This window comes from Mastigoproctus giganteus, chromosome 14 (assembly GCF_048544385.1).
Source record: "Mastigoproctus giganteus isolate SK-2022 chromosome 14, ASM4854438v1, whole genome shotgun sequence".
Taxonomy (NCBI): domain Eukaryota; kingdom Metazoa; phylum Arthropoda; class Arachnida; order Uropygi; family Thelyphonidae; genus Mastigoproctus; species Mastigoproctus giganteus.
This window is the reverse complement of record NC_143588.1, coordinates 45,389,806-45,407,445: the sequence shown is the minus strand read 5'-3', so window position 1 is coordinate 45,407,445 and position 17,640 is coordinate 45,389,806. Positions and strand designations below refer to the sequence as shown.

Genomic DNA, 17,640 nt, shown 5'->3' with positions numbered 1-17,640 from the left:
TTAGCTACCCTAACACAACCCATGTGTGTACTTGTACCGCAATGACTTCCAGCAGTCTCTGAAATACCCTGCATCTTGTTTTCCAGGCTGCTGCTCATTACAATAGAAGCAGTGCAAGAATCACTTTCACCTCTGCCAGTGGCTACTGTTAACTTTTCTGTCAAGGTTTCCAGCCCCGCCACTGGGAGGCAAGAGCAATACCACTAGGAGGCCAAGCAGTTGAAGTGTTAGTTGGTTAGTGGAACTAGAAATATATTAAAAAGGAAAAGATAGATGAATTTCCTTTCTGCGTTCTGACTTGTAGGTTTCAAGTATGGAACTGTTTTTAGATAAAACTGTTGAGAGAAAGACGGGAACTTAAAAATAACTTTATTCACTTATCAAGAGCACTATAAGTCGGAGTGATATTGCTTGGCCTCAAAAAATGCTTGGCCCCAGGGCCCCTGAGTACTGTCGCAGTCGCTGGAAGGCCATTGGCATCCCCAATGCAGTCTTCTGAAAAACAATGCTTTTTTTTAAGATTTTTTTGCATTGAGCTCCACGAAATAGCACAATGTTCCTTAATTATACAGTTATAGATCTTACTGGTAAAAATATAATGCAATATAATATAAGCTGGGTATGTCAGTCAATATTTGACAATTTATTATAGAATAACAATCAACAACAGTGACAGTAAAAATGACTCAACAATGAGAGTAAAAGTTAATATTACATATATTCGGGAAATAGGTAAGTACAGCTTACAATTAAGATATAACTACTGTACAATTAAAACTACAAATTCACTTTATAGCATCTTAAAAGTTAAACAAGCTGTATTTAAATAAATGGCCCAAAATACTTAAATGAAAATCAGAGATAATTATTCAAATAATTAAACTCAACATAAAATAAAGGGAAACTCTGATGCAGAGATGAAAAGAAATCGATCACTATATGACTGAATTAAAATTAATATCAGTGCAATGTACATCTTCCATGAACTAAAAGGAAAGATTATCAAAATTCAATATAGAAACATTAAATTCATTATGTATTTTAAACACTACGAATCAAGGTTTTATAATGTGCTCTGCTTGTTGCTTCTTTGCAAACTCCTTTTAATGAAACATGAAGCCAAAGAGGTTGGCTTTGTGTGTATTTCTTGTAATGAGCAAGGAGGTAAAGCACAAATTCAGCATTCATCAGAATGCTAAATTCGTGCTTTGTGGTTGGGCTTATACGAGGGCTTGGAGAACGGGGTTCATGCTCTGGAAGAAATAAAGGAGGGGAACCCACCAGCTAACCAGTGCAATGCTAGAGCAACAAGCACAGTCACATCCCCAATGGCAGAGATTCTGTCCTATAGGAGACAGCAGTTGTTGGTGACTACTGTCAGGGAAACAGGGAATATATTGTGAAAAAGGATAGGTAGAATAAGAGCATCATAGGTCTTCTGAGAGCTAAAGTTGATGTTAGAGAGCAACTATCATTTAATATCACAAAAGGTGATACTGTTGTACATGCTGGTAATAATGATATTAACAGTAGAGATATCTGAGGATTTGCTTAATGAGTAAAGAGCAATGTTGAGAAAAAGTCACAAGTTTGGATTAAATCTGAAAGTGTCAGCAATTCTGTCTAGATGTGATAAGAGGGAATACATAAGAGCCTCATCAATTGAGTCCTGAAGAGACTGTGCTAGGCTCATGGGATAGCATTTTTTCTCAGCATGGTCTGCACTTGTTAACAGGAGAGTGTTTATACAAGGATGGAATACACTTAAACAGAAGGGATTCAAGAATATTTACTGAAGCTATCAAGGCTATCATTACATGAGACAGAAAGCTCCTAGCCTTGGGATAGCAGGGAGGGATACAGAGGCTAACAGATTAACAGCAGCTGCAACCAGTCTGAAAAGCAAGCTGCTGGAGATTACAAGGACTGCTGGGGTTACTAAAAGCAAAAACAGATACTTGCTTGTATACTAATGATAGGAGTATAATCAATAAATTTGATGAATTTGAATTACTGGTTAAGTCAACAAATGCATTAAGGACATTGGAAACATTGTGCTACTCAGACATAAGCAATGCAAAATTTGAATATGTTGAGTACCATGTGTACAGATTTCATTTGATTTTTTGTGGCACAAAAATGACAAGGTTATAACGTGCCATGTATACAGAAGGAACAAAGGGCAGGATAGGGGAAAAAGTTATTCTTTTGGTTAAGAAGTACATAAAATCTAAGACAATGTGCCCAGTTTATGGGTGGCCAATATTCGGTCGGTGGGGTGTGATATAAGCATTGGGAAAACTAAAATGAGAGATGGAATATTACAGAACTAACAACCATGAGTATAATGAGCATTAATTATACATAGTAAGGCTAGTTAATCAGAATATCTTATAATGGGGGTCTTCAACTTTCCAGATATTGACTGGATTCTGTGGGTTAGCAAATTACACAATAGCAAAAATTTTCTGGATTTACTCAATAGTCTTGATCTGATCACCAGCAGTGACTCCATGCATTAAATATTTCCAGAAGATAAAGGAACCACTAGGTGGCAGTGATCATAATATATTGATGTGGGATACACTTAAAAACAGAATTACTGTCAAGAGTAAGGAAAAGGAATTTGGCTTTCATAAATGCAACTACAGTGGTCTTAGACAGTTTTAAAATTCCTTTCATTGGGACCAACTGATGAAGTTACTAAGTGAAAATTTTAAATGTAAAGCATTCAGGGAAGTAATCATAGAAGGTTACTAATCTTTTTATACCAACATTGAGTGACCGTGGTTCAAGCTCGTGTAACTTCTAAATACGGTACTGTTTTTTTTTTCAGTCTCTCTCTCTATCTTGTAAAGTCCTCTGGCCATGTGGTCATCCAAGACTATAAACAGAAAATTTTATTTATTTACACTGTTCAAGGATGAAACAATGAGACTAGTGGCAGAGAAGCAAAATGCATGGAATGTTTTAAATTAGCAAGGGATACAGAATTCTACAGAAATACAAATTAGTCCACAATCAGGTCACTAAGAGGATTAGAAAAGATAAAGATAAGAATTTTTTGGCAAAGAATACAAAGAAAAGTAGAAAAGAATTCTTTGCTTGTGCTAATGCTAGAAGGTAAGGGATGAACAACATTGGCCCACTAAACACAAATGATGTAACTTTTGATGATCCTGTTCAGGTTGCTAAACAAACTGAATAAATATTTTTAATTTACATTGATATGTGAAGAAGGTTTTATGGATTGAAACACCAGAATTACACTAAGTTATAAGCAGGAGTTAAATGATTTTTATAAGAAGAAAGTGGAAGAGAAACTGCAAAAGCTAAAATTAAATAAGGCACCTGGGACTGATGGGAAAAGAAGCAGATAAAGAGGTATGCAAACCCATGGCCATAATTATGAGAGCACCCTTAGATTCAGGAGAAGTTCCTCTAGACTAGAAGTGTGCAAATATGTCTCCTATTCACAAAGGGGGATAAAAGGGCAATGTGTGCAATTAGAGACCTGTAAGCACGACTTTTATTTCATGGAAAATAATGGAGTCATTAGTTAAAGAAATATTACAGGAGCATTTTAACAGAAATGGAATTATATGGAAATTACAACATGGATTTGTTGGGGGAGATGGGGGATCCTGTTTAACCAATCTGATTCACTACTATGATGCAGTAACAAAGGAAGCAGATGCAAACAATTCTGATATCATGTATTCAGATTTCAGTAAAGCTTTAGACACTGTTCCACATGAACGACCGTTGCAAAAACTGGTGCAGTGGGGCATTAAGGGGAAGTTACTACTACTATGCATAAAGGAATGATTAAGTGGCAGAAGACAAAGGGTGGTTATAAATGGACACTGCTCTTCTTGGACTAATGTGTAATGGAGTCCTCTGGATTCAGAGGCTAGACCCCCCTGATTGTTTACAATATTAACAATATTGATGAAGGCATATCAAGCTTACTGTCTAAGTTTGATCAAGGCATACTACTGCAGAAAGACCTAAAAAAATTAGGCAGATGGACTGAGAAGTCGCAATTGATATTTAAAATCAGCAATGTGAGGTATTACATTATGGGCAGCAGTAATCTCAGAATAACATACCAATTAGGTGGTGGAGAATGAAAAAGACCTAGGGATAATTGTACAGTCTGACACAAAGTTCTCTGGGTAGCGTAGGGTAGTCTGTCTGCCCTACACTACTCAGAGAGAACCCCACGAGCTGTACTTGTAGCCAGGCTGTCAGGTTAGCTCATGGGCCAACTCAAATGATATACAGGAACTCGGCCAGCAGAGGAAAGGGGTTAATTATTCCATTGTATACAGCAATGTTTAGGCTATATCTTGAGTACTGCACACAGGTCCGGAAGCCTATTTTAAGACATGGATCTCTTGAAACATAATTTCTGTTTCCTGCACCTGTTTCAGGTGCAGAAAACAGCAACTACATTAGTCAAGAAAGCAAAGAGGTACTCTTACAACAAAAGATAGGTCTGCAATTCGTAGCAGCTGAAAACTAGGCAGTTGTGAGGAGACCTGATTGAAGTGTTTAAGGCTTTCAATGGATTGAGTAAACTTAATAATGATGGTACTCTAACTCTTTCTCAGACAGTGGACACAAGGGGATATAAATGCAAATTGAAAAGGAATGTCGAGGTTACATATGCAAATATCTGCCTTCAGCCAAAGTGTAACTGATTGTCGGAACAAATTACCATCTGGTGTTGTGGAAGTGGATAGTTTAAACAAATTTAAGGATGAATTAGACATTATTAGAGGAGATGAACAGGTGAGAGTATTATTATTATTTTTTTTTTTTTTTCCTTTTTGGCTAATGCAGTTTAAGTTTGCTTTCCTGCATCATTTGCCACTACTACTACTAATAATAATATCAATAATAATCAATCACTTTTTAAGTGCAGAAATACAGCCATGAAAAAATTAGGCTTATATGAATAACACTGCAATTTTCCACTTTTTTTTTTTTTTTTTCTTTTTAATTTTGTCTGCTTTTCAACCAAATTCTGACCTAAAGACACTTACTGGATAACATAATATTATTGGTAAAATCTGTACTTCTGCACAAGCTTGGTGCCATAATTTTCGGTCATGCCCAGAAATAATAACAAATGGATAATGTAACAAGTACAAAACAGCAATAAAAGTATTTACCTGACTTTGATACAATAAAGTTTCCTATAAAATCACATTTTCCTCCCAGTTTCCAAATGGTGAAAATTCACTGCATCCTGCAGAAGGTTTTGCCTGAATTAGGGGGGGAAAATATATATATAATAATAAACATTTCATATTTGAAATATTCTATAAACATTTGTTTTTAAAAAATAATAAAAATTTAATGTGTTTTTGTGTTTTATAATCAGCTAATATTTTCTTTCAAATAATTTTTCAAAATAGCATTGTTCAAGTAGATTTTCCTAGGTTTGCCACAATTATTCCAAATATACCCTATCCCAACAATTTTCAACATTTTCTATTGTGGTACACAATGAACCATTCCAATGTGCTCAACAAGCATGTACGCACAATGAACTGGTCTCATCTGAACAAAATCATTACAAATTACAATCTGTGGAACTTAAAGTGACATATTTAAAGTACAATTTTATCTATGAGCTTATATATTTTCAGTAACACCTACTAGCATTTCATGATACACTGGTTGGAAACCATGACCCTAACAATCACCCTTCACTCAAAAACGCAGTTATCACTGCTTCTTTCAATTCGCTGCATACTGTAAAATATCTCACTCAAATCAACCAGCATTGATCGTTCAACCACATTCAAGAAATCAAACAGTTAGGGCAAGCCTCAGCAAATCTGTTTAAGATCTAGATATCAAATTTGAGGAGGGGTCATACTTAAAAAAAAAATAATAATAATAAACATTTTCTGAACAGCCATTACACAGAAAACTCATCTAATGTGATGGAGTACAACTACTCATGTTCACCTAGATAATTAGCATTTCATTGGTTGAATATAAACTTCCCAAAGCACACAATATCAAATTTGTACTATGACACTAAACACTACTGATAAGTAAACTCTGATCATAAGTTTTTAAATATTTCTGTAAGTGATTATATATTTGTTAAATTAATTATAAATTAGTTATTACAGTGTAATGAAGTAACACAAATCAAAAAACAATAAGAGATATAGTGATTGTATTACTTATTTACCAAGTAATTTCCAGAGTTATGAATAAATACCCAACTTATAACCATCATACATGTGAACAAAGCTGCATAAGATAAATAGTATATCATTGTCATGAACAAAAACAATGTTTGAATATTTATTTTTCCTCTAATCAAACATAAATTAACAAATGCTGTCAATAGTTTGGTGTCTGTACTAAGAGTCCACCTTTCTGTGCTTTTGTCACATGGCTGCCAATCCTAGAAGATAGAGACAATCCCATTATATAAGGCTTATGTTAGACCACACTTGGAATACTGTGTTCAAGTATGGAGACCGCACCTGAAGAAAGACATTGAGCTTCTTGAAAGGGTGCAAAGAAGGGTAACTCGCCTGGTGAGATCGGCAAAAGGGCGGCCTTATGAAGAAAGACTTCGAATATGTGGGTTGCAGAGTTTGGAAACTAGACACCTTAGAGGAGATTTGATTGAGGTGTTTAAGGCTCTGAGAGGCATCAGTAAAATGAATGAGGACAAAATTTTCAAGATTATACATGATGCTAGAACTAGGGGACATAAATTCAAGTTACGGGGGGAAATGTTTAGATTGGATTGCAGGAAGTTCTATTTTAGCCAGCGAGTTATAAATTACTGGAATAAGTTGCCTTCATGGGTGGTAGAGGCCGACAGTTTGGGGAAATTCAAAGGGCATCTGGATAGTACTTTCGGGTAACGGAAGCACATAGGATGATAGGTTTAATTTCCTTTTTATTTATTTTTTATTTTATTTTTTTTTATTTATTAATTATTATTATTTAGTTATTTATTTATTTTTTTTATTTTTTTTTTTTTTTGTTTTTATCATTGTTTTGTTCGGATTTTTTTTTTTTTTTTTTTTTTTGGCTGGTGCAGCATAAGCCATAGGCTTTCTTGCACCAAGCGGCCGTTACTAATACTAATACTAACTCTCAGTTCAATCTCACAAATTTCATTGGTGACTGAAGTAATTCTTAAAAGGTATCTTTATTCAGGGCTGTAGCAAGTCGATCTCGTGTAGAGGAGTAGAATTTCCCCCACGAGTTATTTTGGATTCTTACAATAAACCACACGAAGTAACATATCGTATGATCTGTTGCACTATGATAAAAGTAGTTATTGCACCAAGACATCACCAAAAATTAACAGCAATAGACTTGAGGTCAATCTATTACTTCAAAAACTTGCAGGAAAGGATGACCATTAATAAAGATTTTTTAAATTTAAAAGACTGTCTATACTAGCAATTACAACACTTGGGAGTATACACGACTTGGATTTTGCCCAAGAACCAGGCTTCTCTTCTATCTCTACTCTTGAAATGCTGCATCTTTTTGTGAAAAGCTACAAGAGGTTACAGGTCCACATACAGAATTTCAGTCAGTGACCATTTATATATTCTTACAGTCCCCACAAAGAACAGTCTCTCCTTAAAACAAAATCAATTCTATTCATGCCAGAAATTGACTGTCATAGTGAACAAGTCAGTTAATGTATGCAATATATTTCAATTCAGGTGCATTTGATTTTTATTTCTTAAATTAATGTTTTTCTTTTGTGATGATTAACAGAAGTGAAAAGTAAATGACTGATTATCTTGTTACCAATTAATTCTGCAGTCAGATTGAAGTTTTCGGAGCAGTGCAAAAAGGCTGCAAGAGTAGCTCAGGGTGTCTGTCAATGATATACAGGAATTTTGTTAGCAGGGATAAGGTGGTGATTGTCCCCTTGTATAAGACAATGGTCAGGCCAGTGTGGTCAGGCCACCTTGAGTGCTGTCTGGAGGCCTCATTTTAGGAAAGATGTAGAGCTGCTGGAATGAGTACAGAGAAGGGCAATGAAATTGGTGTGGAACAAAGGGTTGATGTTACCAAGAAAGGCTTAAGTTCTGCAACTTGCAGCTTCTGGAGACTAGGCACCTGCGAGGTGATCTAGTTGAGATGTATAAGACCTTGACTGGATTGAGCAAGCTCAATGCTAATGAGATTCTTCCTCTTGCTCAGATTACTCACCTGAGGGGACATAAATTCAAACTGAGGAAAGACAATTATAGAATAGATGTGCGGAAATTCGCCTTTAGCCAGTGGGTGGTTATATATAGCATCATACACCCTACTAATGCTAATTACTAATTTATTAACTAATAACACTTAAAAGTAACTGTTTTCACTTCAATGCACATTTTGTAATACTTTGTAATTATAGCATATGAAATGCAACACATTTCAGGCTCTGATTTAATAAACTAAATTATCATATGTTGTCAATGCTTTCATAATGCAATGTGCTTATTTCTTCTAGATTTAATAACAACTGAAAGATAACATGTATTTACCATTTCTGCTGTGATTGACATATTAAACAATTATGTATTTAGTAAACTGATAACACAAAATATAACTTTCTCAAACCACAATGACTTATGCACAAAGAGAGAACATTTCATTTCTGCACATCTTCCAGGTCACCCATTCATTCTTCCAATCAGTGCACAGATACAACATAATACCCAATACTTCACTTACAATGAAGGATTAGATATTATGTTGTATCTGTGCACTGACTGGAAGAATAAATGGGCACAGAAACAATATAATATCCACTACTTCAGTTACAATGTATGGTATATAGATAACCTACATGATGTGTATAAGAAAAAAGGGAATAGCCAGAATCCTATTTTCGTGATTTGAAATAAATTTAGGATGGCCCGACAACTCTATCTAAAAAAATTATTTATTAAATCCATCCAGTTCTTCAGCCAGAATATACAATGAGTGATCACTGAATTATGACCACCTATCTAATACTTTGTAGGTCCTCCCTTTTGCCCTCAGTACAGCAACTATCCGACGTGGCATTGATTCCCAAGATCTCGGAAGCGTTCGGGAAGTATGGCCAACCAAAGCTGTGTGTAATGTGGTCACAAATGCAGGTATGGAGGTGACTGGTTTATCCAGATGCCTGATATGCCTTTCCATAGTGTTCCATAAGTGTTCTATGGGATTGATATCGGGGGAGTTCGAAGGCCAATCGATATGCCAGAAGTCAGAACTGTGTTCCTCAAACCTTTCCTGCACAACAAGTGCCCGATAGCTCGGCGCATTGTCATCTTGGAAGACACCATCGCCATTCGGGAAAAAGCGTAACATACTGGGGTGTACACAGTCAGCAAGCAGTTGATGATAGTGGAGACCACTGATACGTTGTTCCACATGCACCAGGGGTCCAAGTTCCTGCCAGTTAAACATGCCCCACACCATACAACCACCTCCATCAGCCTGCACTTTTGATACCATGCATGATGGATCAAGAGCCTCATATTGTTGACGCCAAATCTGTACACAACCATCCACGGTGTGGAGTAAATAACGTGACTCATCCGACAAGCACACCTTCTTCCAGTCTTCTAACGTCCAACTTGCATGCTCTTTGAACCAGGTGAGTCTTTTACGCCGATGAACCTTGATTAGGATAGGATGACGTAGTGGTCGTCTGCTGGTATAGCCCATACATGTGATGCACGGTCATGCCGGATTTTGTTCAGGTTTGGCCCATGTTGTATTGGGTAGTCAACTCTTTCGGGTCGTTGTTTGACCATTTTGATGCCAGTCTTGGTACACATTTAACTACAGTGGCTCTCGAACCTCCCACCAGTTCAGATGTTTGGGAAATTGAGGCACAAGCTTGTCGAACACCCACAATCTGTCCTTTATCAAAGTCCGATAAATCCTTCCTTTTACCCATCACGCTCGGAATTTTACTACCTACCGAATCACTGACACCTTATCTATGCTACGTAGGTCAACTAACTGCGCACTCTCGTGGTCAATGGATTGCATTCAGTTTTCATAGGGGTGGTCATAATTTGGTGATCACTCAGTGTGTACCAGTGATGAGTATAATCAATTATATGCAAATCAGGCAATTATGAAATCAACAAGAAAAAAAAAAAAAAACAGCAGGGAATTTGATCATATATAAAATCCAATTAATTCAAAATTAAATAGAGAGATAAAAATAAGAAATATATATTAAAATAAATAAGAAAATAGTAGAAAAGCTAACATGGCAGCAGAAAAAAAGCCCAAGAAACCTATAGGGAAACAGAAATCCAAAGAAGAAAAAATGAGTCAAGAAACACTTGTCATGATGAACCGAAGACGACAAATGAAGAGCAAGAAAAACACTGACAGGGAGAAAATTGAGTATACCGAATTATGAAAAGCCATTAGAAAGATACTCAGAGAGGACATAAGAAGATTTAACACAAGAAAAGTAGAACAAGCATTAAGGGAAAACAAAGGATTTAAATCAGCAGCCATGAGTAGTAATACAGAAAGACAAATGATACTGAAACTGAAGATAGCGATGGTGTACTTATAAACAGCAGAGAAGGCATAATTCAAATAGCAGAAGACTACTATAGAGAATTATACAAGGAGCGAGGGAATGATACCAGCAGTGGGGAAGATGGATTGCAAAGTAGCAACACATACGACACACGATATTCTTCCTGATGAGGTAGAACATGCATTGAAGAAAATGAAGAATCGGAAAGCCCCGGGAGAAGATGAAGTTACTGTAGAGTTGTTAAAATTGGGAGGAAGAGACATAACACAAAAACTGGCAAGGCTCTTCCAAAGTGCATTAGAAAAGGTGTGACGCCTAAGCAGTGGAATAATGCAATCATAGTTTTGCTGCATAAGAAAGGAGATAAATCAGAAATTGGAAATTATAGACCAATTAGCTTGTTATCCCACATCTACAAGTTGTTCACAAGGGTCATTACTAACAGATTAGAAAGAATACTTGATGAGAATCAACCGAAAGAGCAAGCTGGCTTTAGGACAGGATTCTCAACTATGGATCACCTTCACGTAATATCACAGCTAATGGAGAAAGCAAATGAATATAAAACACCATTATGCCTGGCATTTGTGGATTATGAAAAGGCATTTGACTCCATACAGCATAAGGCAATCTTTCGGGCACTGGAAAGACAAGGCATATATACCCCATATATTATGATTTTGAAGAAAATATATGAGAGCGCTACCTCCTTTATTAGACTAGACAAAGACAGTAGGAAATTTAAAATCGACAAAGGAGTTCGACAAGGAGACACAATATCTCCGAAGCTGTTTACTGCTGCCCTTGAGGAAGCTTTCAGAAGATTAGACTAATCCCAGAAAGGAGTCAATGTGAACGGAGAGTACCTAAACCATTTACGATTTGCAGATGACATTGGTCATAAGCCACAATCCCAAAGAATTAGAGGAAAATCTTAATCAGTTATGCACAGTTAGCAAGGATTTTGGACTAAAGATGAATATGGCTAAAACAAATGTAATGATGAACAAGTATGCCACAGAAAGGGACATAATGATTGAAGGAGCAGTAATTGAAAAGGTGGAGTCATGTACTTATCTGGGACAAGTTATTATCTGTAATAATGATAAATGGCTGGAAGTCAAGAGAAGAATAAATTTTGGATGGATAGCATTCAGGAAATATAGTCACATACTGAAGAGCAATATCCCAGTTTGTGTGAAACGTAAAATAATTAATCAATGTATACTCCCCACCATGACTTAGGGAAGTAAACTTGGGCACTCACCAAAAGAATGGAAGAGAAGCTGAGAACTACACAGCGAAGAATGGAATGAATTATACTGGGAATCAGACTGTTAGATAAGAAGAGAAACACATGGATTAGGCAGCAAACTCAAGTAAAGGACATGCTTATCAAAACTAAAGAACTAATATGGTCTTGGGCAGCACACATAGCTCGAAGACATGACAGATGGACTAAGAAAATAACAGAATGGTACCCAAGAGGAGCTAGAAGAAAACCTGGAAGACAAAGGCAGAGATGGATAGATGAAATTCATGAGTTTTTGGGTAGTAAATGGATGGCCAGTGCTCAAAACAGAAGGAAGTGGAAAGTTGCTGGAGAGGCCTTCATCCTGCAGTGGACTGAAAATGGCTGATGATGATGATGGCAGCAGAAAAGCACAATCCACTCCATGCTGCTTATAATAAGCTAAAATAAGATATTTGCCAGCAGCATGGCAAACCAGTAGAGTGAAAAAGAACTTAACCAAATAAAATAACAATAATGGAAAAATATATAGGGGTAGAATAAAGAAGAAGAGGGTAGTGTTGAAGCAACGTTCCTAAAATAATTTATTTTAGGAACGTTTTTTTTCTGTTATTGTTATTTTATTTGGTTAAGTTAGCATTAGCATTAGTAGAGGCATTTGATGCAAGAAAGCAAGCTTATGCAGCATCAGCCAAAAAAAAAAAAAGAAAGTAACATAAATAAAAATAACCACTTCCACTTCACCCCTCTGTTCGTTCGAAATACCTGTCCAGCTGAGCCTTAAACTTAGGCTATCAACTTCCACGACAAGGGATGGAAGTCTGTTCCACCTACCACCACCCGCTGGCTAAAGGCAAATTTCCGCACATCTATCCTACATCTGTCTTTCCTCAATTTGAATTTATGCCCTCTCAGGTGATTATTCTGAGCAAGAGGAAGAATCCCATCAGCATTGAGCATGCTCAAACCATTCAAGGCTTTGTACACCTCTATCAGATCACCTCGCTGGTGCCTAGTTTCCAGACACTGTAATTCGCAAAACTTAAGCCTTTCTTCGTAAGAGCACCCCTTTGTCCCATTCGCCAATCTAGTTGCCCTTCTCTGTACTCGTTCCAGCAGCTCTACATCCTTCTTGAAATGAGGCCTCCAGGCCTGTATACAGTACTCTAGGTGTGGCCTCACCATTGCTTTATACAAGGGAATAATCACCTCCTTATCCCTGCTAGAAAAATTCCTATATATCATTGACAATACACCATGAGCTACTCTTGCAGCCCGTCTGCACTGCTCAGAGAACTTCATATCTGCCTGCACAACCACCCCCAGGTCCCTTTCATTCTCTACCACTGTCAGTGTAGTACCACAGAGTTGATATGTTGCTCTGGGGTTGCTGTTTCCCATATGTAGTACTTTACATTTGTCAATGTTAAACTTCATTTGCCACCTCGAAGCCCATCTGCTCAACCTTTCCAAATCCTGTTGCAGTAGCATAGTGTCAGTAGTGTCCTTGACAACCCTGCCAACCTTCGTATCGTCTGCAAACTTGGACATTAAGCCTGATATACCATCATCAATATCATTTATAAATACAGAAAACAATAAAGGACCCAATACTGAACCCTGAGGGACTCCACTAATAACATTAGTCCACAATGAGCAGTGTCCATTGATTACCACTCTGTCTTCTCCCCCTCAACCACCCCTTTATCCATAGCAGCAATTTGCCTCCAATGCCACACTGCTCCAATTTGTGCAGCAGTCTTCCATGTGCAACAGTATCAAAAGCCTTTCTAAGATCCAAGTATATAATATCAAAGTTATTCCCTGCATCCAGTTCTTTTGTGACTGCATCATAGTATCCAATCAAATTGGTCAGGCAAGACTTACCCTTAACAAAACCATGCTGTGTCCTAGCTATAACTGAAGTCTTGTCTAGATGATCCTGCAGTGCTTCTTTAACCAGTGCCTCCATTAATTTTCCGGGAACAGAAGTTAAACTCACAGGTCTATAATTACTTGTGTCAGCCTTTGATCCCCCTTTGTGAATTGGGGTCCCATTTGCACATCTCCAGTCCGTGGGTACCTCCCCTGAGTCCAAGGAAGCTCTCATAATTATGGCTAAGGGTTTGCTTACTTCCTTTGCTGCCTCCTTTAATATAACTGGATAGATCCCATCCACCCCGGGTGCCTTTCTTGTGTTTATCTTCAACAGTTTCTCCTCCACTTTACTCTCAGTTATTACAAGATTCTCTAGCTTACTGCTAGAGTTGAATACACCTCTGGCATTCCCCTCGCTGAATAACTCCTCACGTGTGAATGTCGATGCAAAATATTCATTTAGTTTGTTAGCTACCTGAGCAGGGTCATCAACAGTTGACCCATCGATCTCAAGTGGATCAATCTGATTCATCCCCTTCCTTCTAGAGTTTACATAAGTAAAGAACTCTTTGCTGTTTTTCTTCGCATCCCTTGCCAAGGATCTCTCGTAATCTGCCTTCGCCTGCCTAACCTCCTTTGTAACTTGGTTACAGATCAACTTGTATCTATCATAGGTGTCTGTGTCACGTGTTAATTTGTATGTATCCCATGCATTTTTCTTCTCTGCCATATGCCTCATTAGTTCATCTGACATCCATTTAGGCCTAAACCTTGAACAATATTTCTTAGTTGGTATGTAAAGCCTAGTAGCTTCCAAGATAAGTTCTTTGAATGCTTCCCATTTTGAATTTGCTGTTGGCAATATCATCAGTTGATCCCACTGTATAGAATTTAAATACTGTCTCAGTCCATTGTAGTCGCCTTTACGAAAGCAATACCCCTTCCCTTTACCCCTAATGGTAGTTACCTCTTTGAGTAACTCCCACTTCAGCACACTGTGATCACTGCCACCTAGTGGTTCATTTATCTGCAGATTCTTAATTCATGAAGAATCACTACTGATAATCAAATCAAGAGTATTACTCCCTCTAGTTGCCTCCCGAACATGCTGATGTAGAAAACAATCATCCAATAAATCCACAAAAGCCCTGCTAGTGTGTGAGTGACCAGCCCCCAAATTCCAGTCAATATCTGGGAAATTAAAATCTCCCATTATAAGACTCTCTGATTTACTGGCCCACTCTATTTCTCTGAACAGTTTCTTATTATACTCATCAGAGTCATTAGGCCTATAGCACACTCCTACTCTCAATTTTGATCTCCCAATGCTTATGTCACACCAAACTGACTCGACACTGCACTGTCCAGCGATGTTGACTGGCTTCACTTCCTTGGATTTTATGTGTTTTTTAACTAATAGCATAACCCCTCCTCCCTTCCTATCCTGTCTATCCTTTCTGTAGACATTGTACTCCCCAAATTCCAGTTCTGCATTCCTTATATCTGTGTGACACCACGTCTCTGAAATCCCCACAATATCTGCCTTTGATGTTTTGAGCAATACCTCAAATTCATCAAATTTATTTACTAAACTCCTAGCATTGGTGTACACGCAAGTATACATGCACCTGTTCTTTTTCTTAGCTACCCTAACACAACCCGTGTGTTTACTTGTACCCCAATGATTCCCAGCAGTCTCTGAAATATCCTGCATCTTATTTTCCAGGCTGCGGCTCATTCCAATAGAAGCAGTGCAAGAATCACTTTCACCTCTGCCAGTGGCTACTGTTAATCTATTAGTCCTTGTATCCCCCCAATCTAGCAGTTTTCCGACCCGCCTAACACTGCCTCGATAGCATCAGCAAACATTCTTGCACCCTTTCTATTTAAGTGTATCCCATCCCTGTAGAAGCAGTCTCTCCTGTTAACAAGTACAGACCAGGCTGAAAAAAATTTACCCCTTGAGCCCTGCACAATCTTTCCAGGGCCGAATTGATTGACAGGGCTCTCATCATATACTCCCTCCTATCGTGTCTGGGCAGAATTGCAGACACAAGTTCTTTTTCACTCTACTCTTTTGCCATGCTGCTGGCAAATATCTTATTTTAGTTTACACACACACACACACACACACGTGAAAATACCATGACAGATTATTGTAGAATGTTGTATCAGATTCCATCTGACTAATTTGCATATAATTGATTATTTCAATAAGTGAAATAACTGATCATTAACCATTCAATTATGTCCATCACTACAATAAATGGTATATGGAGAGTCTATGTATAAAAAAAAAAAAAGAAAGATGACAATTGATGGATTTCTATTTTTTCCTATGTTAATGAAATTTTGGATGGAAGGACAAATCTTTCTAAAAGAATCAAGTATAAAATTTCATGAAAATTCATCCACTAGTAATTCAGTTATTACAGTAAGTGGGTAGACAGAAAGGATGATGTGGCAAAGACAACCAGCGCTTATTTACAGTAATATTGGCAAATGATGCAAGAAAACAAGCTTATATAGCATCAGCAAAAAAAAAAAAAAAACATTTCCCCCATCCATTCATTCCAATAGTTTGTCTAGTTTTTCCTTGAATTTATTTAAGCTTCCACAACAGATGGAAGTTTGTTCCAGCAATCAACCATCTGCTAGCTAAAGGCAAACTTCTGAGCATCTATTCTGCAACCGTCCTTCCTCAATTTGAATTTATGCCTCCTCGTGTGAGTATTCTCAGCAAGAGGATGAATCCATTAGCACTGAGCTTGCTCAATTCATTCAAAGCTGTAAACATCTTAATCAGATCACGTCGCAGGTGCTAGTCTCCAGAGATGCTGCAATTTGCAGAACTGATGCTGTTCTTTGTAAGAGCACCCCTTTGTTCTCCTCACCAATCTCGTTGTCCTTCTCGGTACTCTTTCCAGCAGCTCTACATCCTTTCTAAAATGAGGCTACCAGACCTGTATGCAGTACTCAAGATATGGCCAGACCATTGCCTTATACAATGGGATAATCACTTCCTTATCCCTGCTAGCAAAATTCCTGTATATCATTGACAAAACCCCATGAGTTGTCCAGGCAGCCTACCTGCACTGCTCAGAAAACTTCATATCTGACTGCACAATTATCCCTTCCCAGATCTTTTTCATTTACCACTTCCTTGAGTGTAGTACCACACAGTTGGTATGTTATTCTGGGATTACTGCTACCCATATGCAGTACTTTGCATTTGTCAATGTTAAACTTCAGTTGCCATTTCTCAGCCCATCTGCCTAACTTTTCTAGATCCTGTTGCAGCAGCATACCATCATTACTGTCATTAATCACCTGCCAAGTTGGCAGGTGATTAATGACAATGTATCATCTGCAAACTTGGACATTAAGCCTGATATACTTTCATCAATATCACTGATAAATATAGAAAACAACAGTGGACCCTACACTGAACCATGGGCCACTAATAACATTAGTCCAAGAAGGCCGCTGTAGCCTAGTGGTCAGGCACGTGGGTGCATAAGTACAAGTGCCTTGAGTGACCAGGGTTCAAACCGGTGACTGCTGAATACGGTGCTGTTTCTTGTATTCTGTCTATCTTGTGAATTCCTCTGACCATTTGGTCATCCAGGAGTATAAACAGAAAATTTATTTATTTATGAAGTGTAGTGGCCATTGATTACCACTGTCTTCTCCCACTCAACCTTTACCATAACATCAAATGTTACATGAATGTGTCCAAAAATTCATCAGAACTGAATAAACTGGGTTTTTTTCCCTTTATACAAAAGATTTATCTTGCAATCCTTTTTAGAACTTAACTGAAATCATAATGCAAATCACAATGGAAATACAGAAAGTCACAAAACCCCTGCCTTTCATGGCCACATGGGTAATTTTTTTTTTTTAGCTCCCTTGCAAATTATAATTATCACTACCCATGCACAGA

At 37.6% G+C, this 17,640-nt stretch overlaps 2 protein-coding genes across 2 annotated transcripts in view; one reads left to right on the top strand and one right to left on the bottom strand.

The window, feature by feature from the left end:
• LOC150075102 (uncharacterized) overlaps window positions 1–17,640 on the bottom strand; it is a 59,175-nt gene that overhangs the window by 8,955 nt on the left and 32,580 nt on the right. The window contains exon 2 of the mRNA XM_090388840.1: window positions 5,181–5,273. The gene's annotated coding sequence lies outside the window, so the exon portion shown is untranslated. The remainder of the gene's footprint in view (window positions 1–5,180; window positions 5,274–17,640) is intronic.
• The window catches only part of LOC150075101 (uncharacterized), a 158,002-nt gene continuing 141,054 nt past the window's right edge, over window positions 693–17,640 (top strand). Inside the window, exon 1 of the mRNA XM_090388367.1 lies at window positions 693–732. Coding sequence (XP_090244493.1) covers window positions 693–732 — 40 coding nt within the window. The remainder of the gene's footprint in view (window positions 733–17,640) is intronic.